Source organism: Berghia stephanieae, chromosome 2, assembly GCF_034508935.2.
Source record: "Berghia stephanieae isolate SIO BIC M18660-M18661 chromosome 2, UCSD_Bste_1.3, whole genome shotgun sequence".
Taxonomy (NCBI): Eukaryota; Metazoa; Mollusca; class Gastropoda; order Nudibranchia; family Aeolidiidae; genus Berghia; species Berghia stephanieae.
The window spans coordinates 72,444,274-72,467,444 of record NC_088361.1 but is presented as its reverse complement, the minus strand read 5'-3'; the positions used below and the strand labels follow the sequence as shown (position 1 = coordinate 72,467,444).

The 23,171-nt window shown below is 38.7% G+C and overlaps 2 protein-coding genes across 8 annotated transcripts in view; one reads left to right on the top strand and one right to left on the bottom strand.

Moving 5' to 3' along the window:
- The window catches only part of LOC144965492 (uncharacterized), a 52,703-nt gene that overhangs the window by 22,561 nt on the left and 6,971 nt on the right, over positions 1–23,171 (top strand). For all 7 annotated transcript variants that reach the window (XM_078900884.1, XM_078900887.1, XM_078900885.1 and 4 more), the window contains 6 exons: positions 210–326; positions 960–1,163; positions 20,252–20,500; positions 21,074–21,202; positions 21,890–22,006; positions 22,632–22,971. In XM_078900884.1, the coding sequence (XP_078757010.1) occupies positions 210–326; positions 960–1,163; positions 20,252–20,500; positions 21,074–21,202; positions 21,890–22,006; positions 22,632–22,971 (1,156 nt within the window). The remainder of the gene's footprint in view (positions 1–209; positions 327–959; positions 1,164–20,251; positions 20,501–21,073; positions 21,203–21,889; positions 22,007–22,631; positions 22,972–23,171) is intronic.
- LOC144965493 (cilia- and flagella-associated protein 299-like) lies at positions 4,776–18,815 on the bottom strand. The gene is made up of 5 exons (XM_078900890.1): positions 18,613–18,815; positions 11,455–11,638; positions 10,776–10,902; positions 9,872–10,035; positions 4,776–6,277 (listed from the first exon to the last, which is right to left on the bottom strand). The coding sequence occupies exons 1-5, from the start codon at positions 18,669–18,671 to the stop codon at positions 6,107–6,109; spliced, it is 705 nt and encodes a 234-aa protein (XP_078757016.1). The 5' UTR covers positions 18,672–18,815; the 3' UTR covers positions 4,776–6,106.

Sequence of the window (23,171 nt, the reverse complement as noted above, 5' to 3'; positions counted from 1 at the left end):
AAATAGAGCACAATAAAGTGTAAATTTAATACATTGATTTAAATGGCAAATGTTTCTATATATAATTTATACTGTACTAGTAGTACGATAACAAATTTGATAGAGAAATTGCATTCTTCCCTAAGGTTAGTTTAAGAAAAAATTCTGACAGTTTTATGTCTCTAATCATATCTCCAAAAGAGTTCAAATATATCATTGATTATTCTTAGGTAATTCGTCCGGCCCGTTACTCCGGCCTTATATGCAAATCCCAATTGGAGGATATCTACGAGAGACACATCAATTATCTGGATCCTCTGACAGTCGATGAAGACTCCCTCACTCTAGTAAGTCAAATTGCCAGAGACTCGTGATGTATATTAGACAATGCAATGTTTTGAGTAAAAAGAGATGTGAGCATAAATTCCACGATTTCTACGCGCCTCTCAAGAGTGGATAATAATCCAATGTAAAAATGTTAGTGTTAACAATAGGTTATAGCGATTGTGAGAAAGCATTCGGGGTTTTTATTTGTTCGTTGAATGTAGCAGCAAACATTGATTTTCACAGAAATTTGCATCTTTCTCGTTTGCCATAATTTCATTTCAAGGTTGCTGTCTTTGTCGTTTCTTTCTTCATATAATTTTTTCTTTCTGACTTAAAACGTGAGAGCTTTGTCAAAACGTATGCTTTCCGTATCGGCATTTATACAACTGGCAAATAAAAAATCTGTCAATTTAGTCGGTTCATGAATCGGAGGAAAAGAAGAGATTTGCCACTTGTGAGAAATTCCATAATCGTCACTTCTTTTTGCATATAGCGCAATAAATATTGCATCATTATTAATCTTTCTTAAAATAAGAGGAGAGATGAAACAGACTTAAACTTGTTTCTTAGTCGCCTTTTGGGAGTTGTAAAAGCCACTGAATTCCTAAATAATCAAACATTAAAATGAGTAAGATATATTGTCTTTCCTAAAGGTCCAATCCATGGTTGCAAAAGCTCTGAAGACATTACGTGAAGGGTTTTCAGAGACAATGGTGTATGTCAAAAAACTCCAGGAGTACTTGAGTAAGTACTGTGTTACCTTCAGTGGGACTGAAGGGGATCGCTACCTTGAGACTGCCACCAATTACGAGAAGCAGAAAAGGGAATTGGAGAAAGCAATCGATCTCAATATAAAGGTGAGCTAATTAATATTGATCCATTGATAATAGAAAAAAATCAGACACTAGCAACCTCATCATTCTTCTTCCTCCTCCTTTGACCAACTGTTCTTTAGCGTGCCATAATTGGGAGGGGTGGGGGGGGGGGGGGGGGGGGGGGTGGGTGGGTGCTTACCTGATTCAGCACTCGCTTCACAAGCACAGAAGTCGGTTTGAATTGAAGGTGTTTTGTCCCCACTAGTGACCATCAGTGATTAGGATGCTAAGTATGTCAGATCTGTCAGATAGATTTTGCGATATATTAGCAATCTGGTCAGTAGTGTCCTTTGGTCACGTCACATCTCCACTTTGAGGTTATTTAACAACTCAATAAAAGTCTCATCAGCCGTGTGGATCGCCTCGTTTCTTCCAGTTATAGCAGTATTTGGATACTAAGTGATTAAATAATCCGTGTTTGGACTGATGTCGTTGCAAAAAGGGCAGTTTGGTGAAGTTTTGTATCCCCATCGGTGTAACTTTGTGGCTGTTTCGCCATGTCTTGATCTAACTCCGTTGCGTGTCGCGGCTTCTAATGGTCTCTCACTTCAATGTTGTGATGATCTATCCAGGCAGCAGCAGCTTCTTATGGTTCACACTATTATGTTATGACGATCGACCCAATCAGCAAAGTCCGGTCCGCATTCGTGCACCGTCGCGAACCCGCCTGGTAGCATCGTCACAACACACCTTTCGACTAGATGCTCTGCCGTTTCGGGTTCTTGCCCACAGCGTGGACATATTGGACAGGAAGTTAGACCCCACCGATGTAACGCACTTGCCGTTAGGCAGCTCCTCGACCGAAGCCGATTCGCAGCTACCCAGTGTCTCCTCTTACTGGTATCAAAGCCTGGCAACTTCTCACCAAGCTTAGAGGAGTGTAGGTCCCCGCCCCCACGAGGGATTGAATTCGTCCAAACCGACTTCCATCTCGTATGTGCAGCTCTGTCCGTAGTCAGGGATTCTGCGTACAAGGGTTGCCGGGACTTATTTCGGCTCGAAACGGGGGCACCGTTCATTTTGCGCATGAGAGGGGTATCCCCATTCCCTCTCTCTTTGATCTTACTCAGCCAGTTTCCCGTAATGGTCTCCCTCCGGGCATCGGGGGGCTGGATCGCTGCCATTATCGGGCCCCATTCTCTAGGGTTGTTGCTAGCGTTCCCGACACTATGTGCATCGACTTGCGAAGTTTTACATCCACCTTCTCAACGTTTCTGCTTCTACCCCACACTGGAGCGCAATACTCCGCGGTGGAATAGCATAGTGCCAGGGCGGATGTTCTCAGGAGCGCTTGGCTAGCGCCCCAAGTCGATCCCGCCAGCTTCCTCAGAAGACTGTTGCGTTTCTCTATCTTCAGGGCAACCCCTTCAAGATGAACCCGATAGGTAAGGCTGCGATCCAACGTCACCCCTAAATATTTTGGACGCGGCTCATATGGGAGTGGCTGGTCCCCGACTAGGACATTCAGTTTACGGGTGTGCCAACCACTGCATAAGTGAAATGCAGTGGCCACGGTTTTTGAAGTGTTCATCTTCAGGTACCACTTGTCAAAGTAGGATTTGAGTCTGGTGACGTCCTCGCTGAGTACGCTCTCGAGACGGGTCCACACTTTACTCTGAGTAACGAGTGCCCAGTCGTCTGCGTATCCCAGCCTCAGGGAGGAAGTGTTCGGCATATCGCTAATGTAAACGTTAAACAACATTGGCGCAAGTACCGACCCCCGAGGGACCCCATTCTTCAATTTCCTTAACTTTGCTCGTGACGTCTCCCAGCGCGACGTGGAATTGCCTTTCCCCTAAGATCGAAGAGAACAACTTCAAGGTCTTTTTGCACCTTATGATTTTTGCAAGTTTGAGCATTAACCCATCGCACCAGACCGTATCGTACGCCGCTGATAGGTCTATAAACACAGCACCTGTTTGCTGTTTTCTCTCGAACCCGTGCTCAATATGCTCTGTAAGGGCAATGACCTGCTCCGTGGTGCACCTCCCTTCCCTGAAGCCTGCCTGCTCAGGTGGCAGGGCAGCGTCTAGGACCGGCCCCCATCGGTTTAATAGAACACGCTCCAACAATTTGTAAAGACAGCTCAGCAGCGATATGGGTCTGTAACTGTCTGCCTCCTTCGCCGGCTTCCCTGGCTTCAGGATGGCAACTATCTTCGCATGCTTCCACACTTGTGGAAGCTTTCCTTTTGCAAGGATGTCAGATATTGCCTCTGCTAGCCAGGCCCGTGCCCTGGGGCCCAGATGCGTCACCATATCGGGATATACACCATCTATCTCTGCTGCTTTGCCGTTCTTCACTTCGCTAATGGCTGCACCCACTTCTCGGGGACTGAACGGGGTCGTCCAGTCCGACTCCTCCGCAGGTAGCGAGTCCAAAATCGTACGGTACGCCTTGCGGACACCGCGCTCAAAAGCCTGATGGATCTTTACCTTGCAGTGGTGAGGGGGCTTGAGGCACACGGGAGGGCAAAGGTGTAAATCCCGGTCGACCGTCACGAGACCATCCCGGGTATCGAGCCAACGAGCCACATGAGCTGCTCGCCCCGGTGTGTGACTAAATTTGATACAAACCCGGTGCCCGAATAGCAGCCCTATCCCGGGCGCCACACTATTGTCCTTATCCAGGCAGCGAAATCGTTGCCGCACTCGTAAAAGGTGGCAAACCCGCCCTGTCTACAAAGTGGGCGTGGTCCTCTTTTCATTTGTTAAAATACGATGACTTCCGCCATGCGCAGAGCCATTTCCATTTTAATGGAGTACTGTCTACATCTCAAATGTTTAAATTAGATACCTCTAAATTCTCTATAAAATACTCTCGGAATTCTTTCGATTTTTGCAATAATAAGAGTTGCTATAATATAAATCTTTATCTCAATGAAAATTGTTAACTTTAGGCTTATGAAATTCACACTACTTTTCCCTTTAAACGATAAATTAATTTAAAACTAGATTTTAAAATTCTATAATCAGGCAATCGTTCCCCTTTTACTACAAACTTTTAAGCAAGTCAACTTTTAAAGGTTAATTTCAAACTTATATGTATGACCTGTATGATTTCTCCAAACAATTATTGTCACGATAAAATATTTTTGGTTTCGAAATAACAAAGTATTTATTTTATGTCAAATAGATGTACAGTAGAAAGCAGGATGAGTATAGACCGTAAATCTGGATCGAAAACTATTTTAAAATATAAAAACTGTTTTTGCAATGTTAACAATCATTATACAGACATTTATTTTTATCTATTGTTTTCTGAGGTGAAGTTTACTCCAGGTATCTAGTCGTTGCACTTACAAACGGCTTTTATACTTTCACACACCCTCCCTCTCTTGATATTATATTAGAAATACATACTTTTTGAACGTCTTGTAATGTTGTATGAAATGTTTTATCAACTTCACTTTATCTCTAGAAAATGTGTGAAATAATGGGTTTTCTAATATTGCCACACGATGATTATAATATTACCGAGGCATACAATGACTTATTCTAAACTTGACCTAAATATCTCGATCTATGTTGGAATTTTTAATTGACTAGAAAGGTAAGTTACAAATCGTATTACCAACGGAAATCATAACTGTAAAGGGATAATGCTTTTTATTGGAATATTGAGTGATTCAATATCATTTTTTGTTCTCATATCAAAATATTAATCTCGAATTGCTTCAAGCATTTTTCTTAACTCTTGTCAATTTTGGGTAAAGAATGTGTCTTGTAAGAAAAATAATCAAATCTTAACATCTTTAATTGGTTGCTTTCAAATTTCCTTCTTTTTTATTTGTGATTTTATAATGAATGGGAATCAAATATGCAGAGGTAATCAAAATAAAAATGTTCTTATTCATGTCCGCTCCAAGATGTTTAGCAGTTGAAGACAAACAAGCGAGCCATAATTAATTATTTTTCGCTCATATGATTGTAAGGAAGTGACTGCTTATGATAAAAACAACTATGAACAAACCAGGTAACCTCGAAACAAAGATGTCAAATGAATGATGCACTATATAAACAAAAGTTACAAGAATTAAGCTTCTTCAGCTGAAGAATAGATCCATACAATTTTCTCTACAGTATAATATGAAATCAATACCGATGATACGAATTGCGTTTTTTTGCGCAAACTAGTTCAAAACCTTTATTTTTTGTATTACAATAATTAATATGATAGATGGATTTTGGATTGAAGCAATAAAGACATTTATCGTAGTCATATTGCAACAATTAATGAAATAAAATATTAAGCGGTAATAGTTTTTGTATTCACGACACATATTAACAATCATACTATACGTAAGCAAACCAATCCGAAAAACAGAAAATAGAAAATCTGAATAAAAAGTCTACAATAAATGTGATTGTATGGTAGCAATCGCATTATTCCTTTATAAATGCTTAGATGGTTAAAATGATTTAAGGTAATAAGTAACATGAAAAGAAATCAGTATGATATCGTTTAAGAGTTGCGCCTCTTAAGAATGGGCCGTAATTTGAAATAAACATTTGTATTACAAATTGCGTTAGGTAGAATAAGCGTGGAATGAAATAAATTTTTAAAAATGATGCAAAACAAAACAAAACAAAAACAAAAACAAAACACAAAACAACAAATGCAAATAAACAAACAAACAACAGCAGCAACAACAACAAAACTGGTTTGAATTCAGAAATGTAACTTTTACAATTTAGCAGAGATAGTAGGCACTTTTGTAAAATGTTTTTTTTAAAACTGGTCAAGATAATGAGATAATCTCGTCTAGTTTCAAAGACATGATGAGACAGACAAAACGCTCTCATCTTCGATTTTCATTGCTACATATTGAAAGTTAAGACAGACTATTTGATTTATAGATAAATATTGGAGCTGGTAAGGTCTGTTTTTATGAAATCTTATTTCTGGCTTGCCTCATATACATCTCAAACCCGTCTACGATTATAGTGGTCAAAGATAATCATGCTGATATAGACGTCTGTTTCAACGACGGTTCGTGACGAGTTTTCTCCTACACTATTGGCACTTGGGTCTAGGTTCATAGTCTTACCGTCACGCCGATTTCGGAAGACAAGGCCGTCTTTCGTTGGAAGAACCTGAAGCCCAAAATCAAATAAAAACATTTTGTGAATACAGAAATTACCAAGGGCATGCTTAGCGTACAGACACATCACTACTAAATTTTAAAATATATCCGGCAAATGTACCGAAGTATTGTTACTTATAGAATCTCAGTAATCTGACAACTTGACCTTTTACTCAAATCCACCCAGTCTTTGCGGTACACAGACCGGTAGGAATTTCGAAGTCCGATTGTCTTGGGTTGGATCTTCTGTATTTCTACCGTTTCAATAATCGATCTCTTCTTAAGGTGGCCTTCTTATCTCCCCGTTTTAAACCATTCCATTTTCAAAAATATATTCCTTGGTGGAGATATTTCACTTTCCCTTGTGAGTCTGGATAGGTCATATTTGCTTTCTCTTCAATTGCCAGATTTCAATTTTAAGAATTTTAATAAGTTGTCCTTCAATGCGCAGCTGCAAATATTTGTATGAATCCCTGAATCAATTTGTCTTAATTAAAAAGTATTTTACGGTGAATTTAAAAAAACAATAGGAAACGATTTCGCTTATTACAGATAACATATTAAAATTGATAACAGGTAAGGATCGGAACTCATAGAAGATTTACATTATCAAAATTATGGTTTTCCGCTATCCATTTTGAAGGAATTAGTTAAAATGGAATGTCCGGTTAATTGGAACTTAAACGATTATTATTATTTGATTGCGCTCACAGTATTTTAATATGAAGGAACGAATGGCAATTATTAACTATCAGACATCTACATTTTATAACTATCTATACACAGTAAACTGATGAATACAAACGAAAGTGAACATTACGCACTTCCAATATTATTTGGATTGCAAGATTTTGAGAAATAGCTTGGGTTTATGCCAAAGAGGATTCCATAAATGTCATTTAGACTAGTAAAAAGTAGAAATTCATCAATTTATGATACTGTGTTTCCATAAATATGTACGTGTTCGACAATAATAACAACAACAACGAAAACCAAGAAATACTGGACATCTCAATCATCGCATTCTGATGACGAGGATGATGAGAAGGAGAAATGGAACGACTATGGAAAGATTACGAGCATCACTCTATCTAATGAAAAGAAATGTTCCTCCAATTTGCGAAGGTCGGATCATACCTTTTCCCAGTTTTCCCTTGTTAAATTATTTATTGCCACGTCAGTTAGAGTAAATTTTGTGCTCCTCTCAATCGTTCTCTCTACTTAAGCCGAATTACTTCGATTTTTGTATAAGTAAAATGGGAGAAAGTTATGAAGGATGGCGATCACTCCCTTCACAAATATATTAAGTTCTCCACGAGAAGCCGTCGCCTTATATCTATAAAACAAAGACAACACGTCACCTTAATTCATTTTTGCCACATGGTGTTCGAATTCTTAACGCACAACTGTGATTTAAATTAAATACTATATTATAAATATACACACACAAGGCCAATTTATCAAATTAATATATAAAGTGCTGCTATTGGTTCTTGGTTGTATATTTTTACATTTTTGTGCATTTGCACACACACACACACACACACACACACACACACACACACACACATATATATATATATATATATATATATATATATATATATGTATACATTGTCGCCATAGAATCTCAACTTTGTGTTTATACATTTTTATTCATGCCACGTCTGTAAACGAATTTCCATTTTTTTGGATGAATAAAGTATATATTTTTATTATTATTATAATAATTATTATTATTGTTATCATTATTATTATTATTATTATTATTATTATTATTATTATTATTATTATTATTATTATTATTATTATTATTATTATTATTATTATTATTATTGCGTTCACAGTGATATTATGGGGGAAGTCGCGCAACCTCGTGTCAAAGCTCCCTGATCAGTCTTCGAAAACTGTTTCTGGTTCGTTTCTTTTCACTAAGGGGTATAGTTAGCCCTTTGATACATGGTCAGAATATGTATTGCTGCCCGATTGAAACCATGAAATTATGTCAGTTTTTATATTTGCTAAAGTTGGCGCCTTGAAGTGACAATGAACCACCCAATGGTAGCGTTGTCAAATACACTATTGCTGGGTGCTTCGAGGAATGCAGCAAACTATTCTTTAGCCAGTCTTCAAACACTTCTGCATTGACCCCAGAATGATAGTCTCAACCTTCCATATGATGCAGAGAAGAAAAAAAAAATGGAATGGCATCCTTCTAAATATCCAGTATCTTCACCACCTGCAAGAATAACAATGATCCTGTGTCCAAAAGCGATGGGCCTTTTTCTGCCAGAATGATCAGACTCCATTCCTTTGTCGGATGTTGTCGACGTTCACCCAGTTCCATACATCTTTAGATGATATCCATATCAAAGTTGTCTAAGATCATTTTCCTACCACGTCATTCTTCATTGGTGATCTCTCTGTCGCAATTCGACAATCATCTTCTCATGGTTGATTGTGAAATTCCAATAACATAGCCGTCCTCTTTAATGGCTGGCTTATCGATAGATACAAGAAGACTTCTTTTTGCAGCTTTAAGAGAGTGAACCCGATAGAGATTTCGTATTGTACCAAATCGTTTAAGAGCCATGTATGTTTTAAAAACATTTAAATGCTCTGGGAAACGTTTATGCATAGATAAAACTTTCAAAGAGATATAAACAGCATTCATTGCTAATTTGACCATATTGAGTATACAATCACTATGTCAAATGATTTAAAGCTGGAGATTTCATATCAGTCTTTGGCAATTGTGACATGATGTAGATACTCTGCCATAAATAATAAATTCAAAATTTAATGCTTACCACATAAATGATAAGTTTATAACAATTAAAGCGAATTGTTTTTATTCAGAAACAAGTATGACGTGAACTCATAATCACTAGCACGGAATTTTTTTGAAAAACGATGAATTCATCTTATACTTTGTGGTGCGTAAGTTGCTTGCATATGAAACAGTGTAAATTCTCTAGAGGATCATTGTTTTAGTAAAAATAATAAAACTGTTAAAACCTGTGTGTTTCGATGCGCAGTAGCATAAAGAGTGCGAACAAGATGTGACCAATTTTTTCATGTAATCATATCAGAAATTGTAAATTTTTTCCATCATAAGTCAGGGCAATTTATCTTGATCAAACCTCGTACACTTATTTTCAAGTCTGATAACCCAAACTGTTATAGTCTTATTGTTGTAATGGGAACCCTCTTAAATTAACGTAAATTCTTTAACTCTAAGATTAAAATTTGTTATCAAACTTGTAAATATATGCCTTGGGAGCCTCTGTGGTGTAATGGTAGCACGTGTGACCTGTAATCAGAAGATCTGAGGTTCGATCCCCGGTCGAGATAGACTGATTTTTTAGGATATTATTTTCTTGTATTTATATTTCTTGCTTTGTCTGGCACCTTTCATATACACTTGTCCAGATCTTTATCTAACACCGGTGCCTGCTCCATAGTTTCTTAAATATCTTAAGGATCATTATTATATTCATTCATTCATTCATTCATTCATTCATTCATTCATTCATTCATTCATTGGTGCTTTTTATCAGAGTACTAATGCTGACTCGTTAATTTTATTTAGGAATATCTTTACCTCATAGTTCGGAGAGTTCCTGCCTTTTCGCAGCGTTGTCTCCCAATTGTAAAAACTTAGATCCGTTTCTTTTGGTACAAATAAGATCTTTTCTTGGAAAATTGGGGTGAAATCCTCTGTGCTCAGCCGATGCGAGTAATCTATGTAACCAGATATTTCCTGCCCTAAAATTAAGTTCGATTGATGAGTCTTATATATATATATATATATATATATATATATATATATATATATATATATATATATATATATATATATATATATATATATATATATATATAAGATATGTGTGTTTGTGTGTCTATCCCCGTCTTATTCTTCTTCGCCACAAGATTAAAGTACACAATAACTGCATTGGTAAATGGGGAAGGACCGGATCAAAACTCCTTTAAAGAATATAAAGCATCATTAACTCTGTAATCCATATTTAATATTATTGAATAAGAATTACAATAAGGATTCTCCGATTCCTGATCTTTATTGTTATACTACAATAATTAAAAAAAAAAACAACAACAAATAAATATATGCACGATTGCATGCTGAACATTTAGTGAAAGAACACGAATAAGCGGAAATGAAGGTGAGTGAATGAATGAGAGAAGAAGAACACGCGTACACACATTCGCACAGCCACACACACTAGCACACCCAGAGAGAGAGAGAGAGAGAGAGAGAGAGAGAGAGAGAGAGAGAGAGGAGAGAGAGAGAGAGAGAGAGAGAGAGAGAGAGAGAGAGAGAGAGAGAGAGAGAGAGAGAGAGCCTATCAACCTTATACATAGCAAGGTACGTATATTTAGTATACGTCAGCTATTACCTGATTTCTACCAACCTGTTGGGCAGCTCTTTGAAAAATATGCGTTATAGTATAAAGTTTATGTCATTAATAATTCTACATACTCACCATTAGTATTGTGAGTCCTTATATAAATGATGCTGGCCATCTTTCCGGTCCTGTTAGATTCCTCTCTTTGCTGGAGGGCTCGCATCGCACGGTCTTCAAAATTGTAATCAGCACTGATTACGGTTTTCTGACAGATTGCATGATTTGAAAAATACATCAACATCGCCCGCTTACATAATAATCATTTGATGATTATGATGATGATGATGATGATGATGATGATGATGATGATGATGATAATAATAATAATAACAATAATAATATGATAATAATAATAATAATAATAATAATAATAATAATAATAATAATAATAATAATAATAATAATAGTAATGAAATGGTAATAATAATAATAATAATAATAATAATAATTATAATATTAATAATAATAATAATACGAGTAATGATAATAATAATAATAATAATAATAATAATAATAATAATAATAATAATAATAATATGATAATAATAATAATAATAATAATAATAATAATAATAATAATAATAATAATAATAATAATAATAATAATAATAATGCGAAAAGAGCACTATGAATCTACATAACAATAATTGAATTTTAAAGACACGGTCTTGGCAAACATAAAAAAATGCATAAGATCAAAGATGCCACAACAAATAATATTTCTTTTTAAAATCACGAAGGAATCCACAAAACTCACCAGCATAGCCTGTGCAGCTCTTTTCCTTTCCTCAATCCTTTGTCGGATAGCGTCAAACTTCTTTCTAGAGTATCCCTCTCGAGATCCACGGTATCCCAGTTCTACTATCATGTGACACAAGTGAACATCGCCCAGGAAGGCCACGTCAAGGGGAAGCACGAACGATTGAAGGAAATCTTCATAGCTTGACAGCAGATGATTGCAAAAGGAAACAAAGAAGAGAAAAATATAGTTGTAAACAATGAAATTACCGCCATGTTTTTAATTTTTAAAAATATATATAATAAAAATGAAAATGCCAAAATTACATGAAGTGCCAATCCTGTTGAATCCTATTTCATTTATGAGTTGCATCGCTCAGAATTTATCTTGATTCCGTTCATTTAATCGTTGTCTTGTATAATAAATGAAGCTAACGTCACTCAGTTTCTTGTTAATGTTTTCATCCGCCTGTTGGATTATTATTTCCGTCAAACTATAAACCTTAAGATTTCAAGTCGTTTTATTTCGCTACGGTTGATCAAGCGGGTAGACTGATGACCGTTTACTTAAACGCACAGCGTCAATACCATAACAAATGTCAGTAATGCCTACCGTTTGCATCGGGAGGCCTTCTTGTTTGTGAGCACTAATTCCGATATTCTGACACATTCATATATAGAACTTTATTGGTACAACGTTCAAATCCATGCATTTTTAATCGCTTGTATACGAAAAAAATAATTTAAAAAGGATTTTTTTCCGAATCTGGAGGACCCACAACTGGTCGGCATGTATTCTATGCCTTCTAGAAAAACAATCGTTTATGTGGTAATCATACGAATTGTTTTCAAACTGAAATATAAATATGGCGTTTTGTAAGTGTAGGTTATCATAAGTTAATAACTTTCAAAATCTCTAACACAGCTTTAAGTGGATCCTTTCCTGACAAATTCAGCCACTTCATTTGTTTGCTAAGGTATGAAATAACAAAATATTGTTTCAACGTGTCCGGTTTCAGCCAAGATTTTTAACACACACCAACCGATGGCCTGCCTTTACCCAAAACCTTTGACGCTATAACATTGGCATGTTACATATTTGGATTGTAGCAAGTTGTCAACGCCCAAACGCATATTAAATGAGTTGGATTTGCTATCGGAACATACATATATATATATATGTTGGATTGCCGTGGTTAGACTTTGAGACGGAGTCTTGATTGGGCAATAGGAAGATCAGCAAGTAAGTCTCTTGAAAATAGTTCTTCATACTAATACGATCAATGGAGCAGGATGTTTTCAAGTTTGATAGCATAAAAAAAGACAGCAAAAATTGCATGCTATCATTTAACATACCTTAGACCAAACAACCTAAATGAATAAGGCCTTGTCCTTTTTCAATCTCAATTTTATTTCAGAGATACAGAATATCGAAGAAAGACAATTGCATCATCTGTGAACAAATACATAACGGTGAAACGTAACAATAACTGATATCGTAAGGCTTTTATAATTCTCTATGCCCCCCCCCCCCCCCAAGTCTTTGGATAGTGCTTTCTTGACAAGTAGGGGACAAAGACTGATATTAAATTAGAAAAATGATGATCAGTTGCAATAATATGGTGCTTTCTTCGCACATAGAGGAAAGGGATATAGATTAGAAAAATAATACTAAATGATTTTCGAGTTTTAAGAAACGTAAAATGAAAGTCATTTAATTCTTGAGCGCCTCTCATGTAGCTGGTCCGTTTCCTTCAGACCAGACTTGTGATATGGCTGGAGGGCTATCAAAGCGCGGGGCAAGCGAGCTGTCCTAGGAGGTGGAGTTCCTTCGGCATCACCGGTTGGAACAATCGGTATGTTAGGTTGTTCAGTTGGGAGGATAATTTCGTCAGTAGGACCGTTGCTGGGTGGTTCTTCGAGCGGTGGAGCATCGGGCTGTACTGTCTCTGGAGTTGCTTTCTGGCCTGCTGAATTGGAGACCACCTTGGGTGTTGCAGGCTTTGAATTATTGCTCTTTGCCACTGTTGTGGTGGGTGTAGGCAGTGTGGCTAGAGGAGCCCTGGCAATCACTGGGCGGTAGAAGGGCAGGAATTTTCTGTTTCTTAGAGTTATTCTGCCTGATCCATCAACTCTGACGACATACTGGTCGAACTGACGGACTTCAATAACGATTCCTGTTTTGTCCCATTTCGTGGGAAATGGCCCTGTCTGATTTTGTATCTTGACGCAGTCTCCAACAGTAAGGGGGGGGGGGGTAGAATGCGAGTATGGGCAGAGAGTCTTTCTGCATCCTTCATGTGCCTGTTTCTTAAGGCTTCTTCCCTGTTGGCCAAGGCCTCTTGCCAGGTTTTATGGGGGATATATTTTCCTGGGTGTATTGGAATAAAGTCCCTGATTGGCCATCCAAATATGCACATCGCAGGGGATAGCCGAGTGTCCCTGTCTGGCGTGTTACGATACTGAAGGATGGCGCATTGGAAGGAGTCTGTGTCAAGGTTCCCGTCACGACTGGTGTTGTCCATGATCATTCGTTTGATGGTCTTGACGCCAATCTCTGCCCCTGCTGTTGCTGTGGGGGAATACCACTGAGGAGAGACGGTGTTGGACCCCCCAGTTGCGCAGGAACGTTGTTGTGGCTGTAGAGGTGAATTCTGGGCCACCGTCAGATGGGAGTTCATCACTGATGCCGTAAGTAGTGAAAGTGCGTCTTAGGCTGGAAATGAGGCATGTGGATCCACCATGTGCTCTTTCCACGATGGGCCAATTGCTATATCTGTCGACAATTACTAAGTAGTTATGTCCTGCATATTGGAAAAAGTCTGCACAGATACACTGGAAGGGGTATGGGGGTTGCATTGGCGGGGTAGGGGGAGCACTTGGTTGAGTTGGGGCTATGCGGTTGCAAGACTGGCATTTCGTTCGCATTTAACTTATTGCAGCGGTCATCCCAGGCCAGAAAAATGAGGCGTCAGCGTGGGAGATCATTTGGGACACACCTTGATGAGCTGAGTGGAGGGCTCGAAGGGCTTTGTCGCGCAGACTAGGAGGAATAATTATGCGGTCATTGTACAAAGCCACACCGTCGAAACTTGTAAGTTTGTCTCTGAATTGAAAGTAAGGTCTAAGTTCTGTTGGCAAATTGAGTTTTGCATCAGGGAAGCCATTTTCTATCAGGTCAATTAATTCAACCATTGAGTGGTCACTGCTGGTGGCAACACGAACATCGTTCCAAGTTATTGAGCTGATCCCTCCAAGGGGTATTTCTTCATCTGCGTGTAAATTGGGGTTTGCAGGTTGTGCTCTGATGGCCACGAGGAAGTCATGAGGCAGAGTAGGGAGGCTGAGGTCAGTGGAGATGGGGGTTGTATCGTCGGGTAGATGGATGTGTTCGGCTTCGCCCACTGGTTTGCGTGAGATGGTGTCTGCAGCAACATGATGGACACCAGGGATATGAGTGATCTGGAACCGATATTTCAGTGTCTTTTCTTTTAAGTTCCTGAGTCGTGGGGTTTGGGATGGCATCCAGGTTCCTGTCACTGAACACCTTAAGGAGGGGTTTGTGATCAACTGCGATAATCAGGTTGGGACAGCCTAGCACGAAATGACGAGTTTTGTTGAGGGCATCTACCACAGCCAGGGCCTCTCCTTCAATTGGGGCGTATCTTGCCTCTGCTGGTGATGTAAAGCGGCTGCCCACTAATGTCACTTTCCACCCTGTTCGGCAGCAGAATGGTTTGTTTGATGCGCATGTGCAATGCTTTTGTAGTAGCCAGAATCCAATGCCATCTTTGCTGAAATCAGTGGCCAGACATGTCGTTTGTTTTTGTCAAATATGTCCACGCCTCTCTGAATTTCTTGGACGATGATGGACTTAGATTCTTCAAACAGCTTGTCTAGATCTTCAGTCCACATGAATGGTGTCTTGGGTTGAAGCAGTGTGCAGAATGGTTGCATTCTTTATGCTGACGCAAAGGCAAATGCGACCTGGTTTACAAGGCCAAACCAGCTTCTCACGTCGGTGATTGTGCGGGGTTTGGGAAATTTCTGAATTGCTTCTAAGACTTGTGGGCGTAATTTCAAACCCTGCGAACTGGACTGTTTCTTTAGCAAAGGAGAACTTTGACGGGTTAAGAATGACCCCATTCCTGCCACATGTATCCAGGAACTTGGCTGTTTGGAAGAAACTGTCTTCTATGGATTGGGACCACATGATAGTGTCATCAATTACTTTTGTCTTGTTGCCGATGTCACTTATAATCTTGTCGAATCGTCTGGTGTAGGCATCGCCAGATGAAATGTACCCTTGAGGGCACACGCGGTATCTGTATCGGCCCCAAGAGGTTATGAAGGTAGTCAGGTGTCTGTCCTCGGGGTCTAGTGCTATGCTGTGATAGCCATTCCAGGCATCGAAGGTACTCTTTCTCGTGTTGTGTGGAACCATGCGGGTCTGGTGGAATGGCAACTGATTGTGGTGCGTCTCTCTAGCGGCATAGCGATTAATGGCTTGGAAGTCCACGGTTCGGCGAGGTTTTCCCGATTTCTTAGCGCAGACAACCATCCGATGACACCATGACACTGGGGTCCCAATTGGAACTGGTTCCAGTACGCCAAGTTGATTGTCCTGATCAAGGCCAGCCTTAACCTGTTCCTGCCAGTAGATGGGTACTGGGATAGGGGTGTGGTGTGCAACAGGCGTGGCCTCATCGTCGATAAGGAGTCTCATTGGGGGTCCAGACATCATTGGCAGCCGTTGGTGCTCGCAGACATTGAAAGTGCTACTTTTATAGTAGTCTATGCGCCATTGTTCAAGCTTTTGTCTGTTTTCTTCTATGGCTGGGAAGGACAGGATTGTTGGGAGGAGTGGTGGTTTCTGGCGAGGGGGACAATCGCAAGGGTCTTTGTCAGCAGTATTATTAGATTCACTATGTAGGGCAGATTGGATGGTCTTCATAGAGTCTGTTATTATGGCTGATTCTATTGAGGGGAATGAGTGGTGTATGATACCAAGGTCTTTGCAGGCTTCCATGGATAAGAAAAATTTGTCAGTTGCTTGCGAGATGTAAACAATTTGACGCGTTGTTTTCCGTTGCATGGATTTGTGAAGCCTGTTATTCGAAGGGCTAGGGCACTCACGATCTCGATGTGGTCTTGATTTGCAGCTCTCATTTTCATTGAAGTAGGGGTGAGGTAGTTAAACCTAGCTGTGTAAGGAGTGAGGTACCAGCAAGACATGATTGGCAGCCGGTGTCTGCAATGGCCAGTGCTTTTGCCGTACTGGTTGGGTTGCACAGGGTGGAATCGATTCCAAGGTCGTTAGCATCTGACGGGAGGGCTTGGATCTTAATTTGGACTGTCGGATGTTGTGCAGATGGGCGCTTTTCCCATGACTCGCGTGCAGAATTGTAGACGTGATGGCCAAGACGATCGATTGAACATAGTGCTTCAAACAGAGCTGTTGCAGAGTTGCCTTGCCTTTTCTCTTTTGGTTTTCTGCAGACATTTTCAAAGTGGTGCAGAATGTCACAATTGGTGCATATATGACCGTATGCAGGGCAATGGTTGACTCTGTCTTGTTTCTTAGTGCCATGTCCATTCCTACCACAATAGCCGCATTTCCTTTCAGGAGGTCGGTTTTGCCCAGTGAGACGTTTTGTTTCCATTTGTCTATACGTGCTACTTGCTGCGTTGACTGATGTGGGCGTGAGCGTTAGAGGAAGGGGGTTAATCCTGCCAGCCGAGCGCTTCCCGCTTTCCTTAGCCTCGATAAAACGGATGGTGTTGTCAAGTGACATGTCTTGGTCAGCCTGCCACAGCACATCAAAGCGAATGTCGTCGTCTGCTAAGCCGATTATCAAAGTGTCCCGAATCATCTGATCACTGTATGAGACATTGACTCCACATGTGCACTTCAAATCGTACTGACAGACACTAGCTTGACCTTTGTTGCGTGCGGCAAAGGTCCGGGCTGGTTCATCTCTGTCTTGTCGCATCTGCTGGAGTTGTAACCTAGCCACCATGACGTTTTCTTGGCGGATTGCGAGTTTTTTAATATTATCGAGGAGAGTATTTTCATCACATGACGTGAGGTTAGTGAAACTCCTTGATAAGTCCCTACGGAGGGCCTCGTCGCAGCATTCAAGGAGTTGAAAAATGATGTCGGGTGGCGAGCTTATATTCCGACCACCTCTGCTTGAAGTATGTCCATTCCTCGCTTGTTCCTGACACAGAGATGATTGGCCGCTTGACTTTTTCAGCTTTGACCCCTGTGGCCGTGGGCGCTGTTGCAGGGGATGTAGTCGGATGAGCAGTCCTCTCATGGATGTCGCTGAGTCTGAGCAGGACGTCTGAAGGGATGTTTGATGTCCATGATTCTAGACAGCCTGGGGCAGGACATCTTATTGCAGTGATCTCCGCGAGATCTCTAGCGTCCGTCATACTTATAGTTTCTTCGATATAAATGAATAAGGCCTTGTCCTTGTTCAATCTCAATTTTATTTCAGAGATACAGAATATCGAAGAAAGACAATTGCATCATCTGTGAACAAATACATAACGGTGAAACGTAACAATAACTGATATCGTATGGCTTTTATAATTCTCTATAACCCAGTCACGATTGGATAGGCACAGGAATAGAAACCCCCTTTCCTGACGGTACGCGGGTTCAAACTACATCCATTGTGACCGCGTCAAACGTTATACCAATTGGTGAGCTACCACTATCGCAAAAAAAATTGGAATATACTGTGAAATCAACAAATAGAATTGTGGAGAATAACAAACCCTTAAATTATTTTCACAAGCAGGGCTGGAGGGCTACAGAGACTATCAGAAGCATAAGAGAGTAGAACAACAAAATTACGACTCACACAGATTGGCAGCCATCGTCTGGTAGGGAAAAAGAAAGCAACTCGATCTGGGTCTATTTCTTGCTGTAATGTACTTTTTCCAAATCGTGAAATGTGAAGAATATTATTTTCATCATAAAGAATATAAAAGGTAAATAAATAAATAAATAATACCAAAAAAAGCAAAAAGGAAATGAAACAAAATAAATGAATGAATGTAGCTATTGCTATAAAATGATTGCATGAATGAATGGTTGGATGAAAGAATGAATGTCCAGAAAAGTGCTATGAAAGGTTTATAAAAATGAAAAGATGTTAATGCTTACGAGGGATAATCTGCTAAACTTTTGCCACCTGGGCCAAGTTCTTCTTCCTCTACCGACATTTTACTTTTGTGTCCTCCAGTCGTGAATAGTGTTTATAAGTAACACTCTCGAGGACGACTAAGTATTCGTCGGAGATTTTTAAATGAACAAGTGTGAATGTCCAAGATTTTTAGTTACTTGAAAAGATTGTAATATTTATCATAATATTGATTTACTTCCGTTTAATACAAAATAATACGCACTTTGCTGTTGTTAAAATAGTGATGATAAAGTGAGATGATGTGTTATGCTTTAACTTTAATTTAAAAATTAAGGCAGATACTCGTTGACGTTTCGAGTTCCCTTTTTAACAAAACAAATGAGCTTCCATTTTTAAAAAAATGGAACAAATGAACACTGTGTAGGACAAAAACAAAATAATATGAAACAAAAGAAATCACCATCGTCGACAAATTTTCATCGTCTTGGCATCTTCATGTCAATGGTGTAAACATTAGAATATCTGGACACTAAGCCCAACAACAACAACATCAACAACAACAACAACAACAACGACAACAACAACAACAACAACAAAAAGCAAAACAAAAAAGCATAGCCGCTACCAAACCAAACAAACAAGAAAACAAGATCTCCCAGTGTGAAGATCCAGCCCCAGATCTTTGTACTCTTAGTGGTATTTTAGATACTTAAGCGAGGAGATTTCATTTTTTTTTGGTATCACTTTTGATTGTGGCTTTCCTCCTGTTTTGTCTTCTACTGTGGGCACAATTTACAAGAAAATTTGTTGTCTTGCAAAACTGCCTGGCCCCAACTTCTTCAATATAAGATCTTACATTATTGGTAGATAACTCTTTCCGGGAAAAAGCAATGAAGCTCTTTACTTAGTTAAGAAAGAATAATTTGTTGTTGATATATTTTACTGTAATCTCTTGTTTTCCAGAGACTGTATTGTAGACCACATAGTTAAATGCGCATGGACATGATTGATGTCATTTTCAAACTAATGTGTAGTTTATAGATTCTCCATTAATTTTAGAGTGTGAAAATCACCCAAATGAATTCCATGTCCCTTCCCCCTCTTCCTAAGCTCCGAGAAATAGAACCGCTTTTATAATCTTTTAAAACTAACATCAGTTTTACTGTCATTTGTCTTTAGCTTCTGTTATAAAATAGCAATGACGGAATCCTGGGAATAATCACAGAACGAATGGATTCAACATGACTCAGGTCTTTGTTATTGTTTTTCAAAAAGGTGATGAATTCTCATTTAAAATAAATAAAATAAATAAATAAAATTCCCCTTATTCATCCATAGGGGTAATTTGTCAAATAAATAATAAGCGCTAAGAGTAAACAGTTTTTGTGTGTCCGTTACGAATGATTTGGTGGAAAGAACTGGTGAGCATTTTACTTAACTGCATACAGTCCATTCCCAGACTCAGTGAAAGATGCAGATCTGGTGACAATACTTAAGGAGGACATCAACTCTGTACACCAGGGTTGAGAACAGTTCCAAGAAAGAATAATATAAACAAAGGTTGGGTGTATTATATCAGATGCCGCTAAAAATAGTATGTACATGACATAATATCAAATCTTGTGCCTTTAACTTTAAACCCACTATTTTTTTCCTCAGAATATCCCTCTAATGGCAGAGCAATTTGAGAAGGACTGTCTCCGCATTGACCATTTCGACCTAAGCGTTAAGGAAATTGCCGAGCGAAATCGTATTGAACATAGCCCTATTGCTCTTGCTTTCACTGCCGCATGCTTTAGTATACGCAACGCCACCAAAGGACTTCTCATGTGGGTCAAAGCAGACTCTCACTACGCCGAATACTTGCAATATGATATAGCTGAACTAGAGAAAAAGAAAGATACTCAGGTATGTTAAAGTAATTCATGCAAAACATAGCTGTTTTTATTAGATGCTGACAGCTGAAATGATTGGCTCTACTGTTCGCAGCATTATGGCACCGACAATTTTTTAATGCATGACTTTGTGCAATTTTACATTGTGATTTCAAGTATAGTAAAGTAAATATGATGAGTACCCACAAAAAAGAAGGGTAACTGACTTGATATGTACCAGAGTTATATTCATTTTGTGATAGAGAAAGACGTACGGAATTTGACTGTTCATGTCATTTGCCAATTTGTACATCATGACAAAAACGAGAAAATTTCGAAAGTCTTATACTCTTTATTATTTTTGAACAAGGTTTGCTATACTTCGTCGGTCAATCAAAAGATGTGAGTTCTATCATACAAGACAATTAGCAAATGGACAAAGTACTGAATTCGTGTCTTTTCTCGCCTAATATTATTTTACCTGCATTTACTATGTGAAATTTGAAAAAAAAAAGATATATGCCAGAAAAGATCTTTATCTATTCAAATATAACCTGATAAGCAGTCTATAAATTTTAATATTTTTTTTTCTGTTGAAAATCTTCAGTGCAAATTGTATCGCGAGTGTCAAGTAAAGGCAAATACAGCAGAATTTACAGTCAAGACGCTAAAGAAAAAAATTGGGGAGTGCAATGAACAATTGAAGAGACTTCGACCTCGTGAAAAAAACATAAAGGTAATCTTTTTGTTCAAGTCCTATGTAAAGACCCTCAGTATTTGTATAAAAACATAGGGTAGCCTTTTGTTCATATCCAATGTAAACAACCTTCATGATAAAAAATAGACATACTCTTAATGTTCACTTCGAATGTAAAGGACCTTTATTATTTATCATGTTTAATGCGCTTTACCGTATTTCCATTATTTTACTTGCAGAAATTATGGAACATAATTTCCATTAATAGCGCAATTCATATGACAGGCAAAACTCATGGACCGTCATTCTGATAATATTTGTCACAGTTTTAACAGAACTCACTCATATTGTCTATTAATTCAATACGCTCAAATGTTTCAAGACTGAACTTTCCAGGTAATCTATCAAAACTATCGAGTTAGGTCTACATACTTGGACATATCATTAGTATTAGTATTTGCTGACGACAGTTCAATATCTACGCCGTTTTACAAATTTGCCAAAATAATTAGACCTCATGTTACGATTGAATACATAGAGCACTTCCTGTGAAACATTTCCATAAAAGTCTCGATTATATGCATTTTTGACGGGGTAAGAGTAATTTTAATGTTTAGAAATATGAGATAAACATTTTCTTACCAAAACGAAAATTATAAATAAGCTTTACGTCAACCAAAACGTTTGTATGATGAATAAAATTAATTTTTTGTTGTTACCTTTCAGGTAGAGGAGAGGCGATTGCGCGCCGAGAACAAAGATGTCCTGGTAGACTTGGACATCAAAGAATATCGGCGTATGGAGATGAAATTGAATGGAAGCCTCACAGATAGGGACGGCCAAGTAAGAGCTCTTTGATTAGAATGTCGGCAGTGCTGACGTACTCTGGAGAAAAAGCACATTAAAAGATTTTGCCTAGAAAACTGGCCCTTCACATATCGATTGTTAATTTGTATATGTTTAATCGAGGAGAATGAATTAGAATGGTAAAGAACGAAGAACCAAGATTTCAAAAATTAAGAAAATCATTTTTAGATTAAATTAAGCTATTGGTATCTGCTTCATCTCGCCATAATACCGAATTGAAGCGGTGGGTCACATCTATATGATTAAAAGAGCACAGCAGAGCTTAAGCTTGCATCAAAATAGGGGTTAAAACAACACGACTCTGGTTACCTTCTTTGTAAAAGGGTAAAAATAGCTGACGGTTAATATTGTGCGGATTTGCGATCTTTTCGTATGACATCCACGAATTTGTAGGTCCTTGGTTCGGGTCGCGCTTCGAGAGGCAAAAAGTTGAGGCCCTGGAAGAGTTTCTTTTAGTCACATTCTGTCACCGTTTTCAGATTTAAAATGTGTGCCTGGACAATATCAAGAGTGTCTCTGTCGATATACAAAAGAAATTAAAAATTATGTTATTTTCATCATGCCATGATGTAATATTTACACTATTCCAACCAAATTTCAGGAACGGTTTGAACGTCTTCAATCGGAAATTCTGGACATAAAAAAGCGGAAACCAGCGATTGATAGGCGCATCACTGACTTGGAACGACAACAGACGTGGATTAGCGAACGATACTCTTACACTGAGACAAAAGAAGAGGAGTTGGACAGGGCAACCAACGACATGCGCCAGGCACGGAGAGTTGCCCGAAAGGAGGAGGTGGAGCTTGAGAGACAAGAGGCCTGTCTGGCCAAACTCAAGGAGATTCACTTGCTGAAAACTAGCCAAGAGACACTTAAAAAGATATTTCATAATATGCCAATTGTTGGTAGATATACTCAACCAACAAAGAAAAAGAAAGGTTTGGATCTTCTTCTTCTTCTTCTTCTTCTTCTTCTTCTTCTTCTTCTTCTTCTTCTTCTTCTTCTTCTTCTTCTTCTTCTTCTTCTTCTTCTTCTTCTTCTTCACATAAACCGACTAACTCAGTGTGACCGAGCATTCCCGTGAATATTCCATATTCAACGAGATTTTTTTAAAACTCTGCAAAACGTATATATTTTG

What these genes read in the sequence shown, in the direction of transcription:
- LOC144965493 (XM_078900890.1), bottom strand. Translation starts at nt 18,671, where the DNA reads ATGTCGGTAGAGGAAGAAGAACTTGGCCCAGGTGGCAAAAGTTTAGCA. An exon ending in AGTTTAGCAGATTATCCCTC is followed by an intron (nt 11,639 to 18,612) that starts GTAAGCATTAAC and finishes TCTGCTGTCAAG; the next exon opens with CTATGAAGATTTCCTTCAAT. An exon ending in AAGGACTCACAATACTAATG is followed by an intron (nt 10,036 to 10,775) that starts GTGAGTATGTAG and finishes ACTTAATTTTAG; the next exon opens with GGCAGGAAATATCTGGTTAC.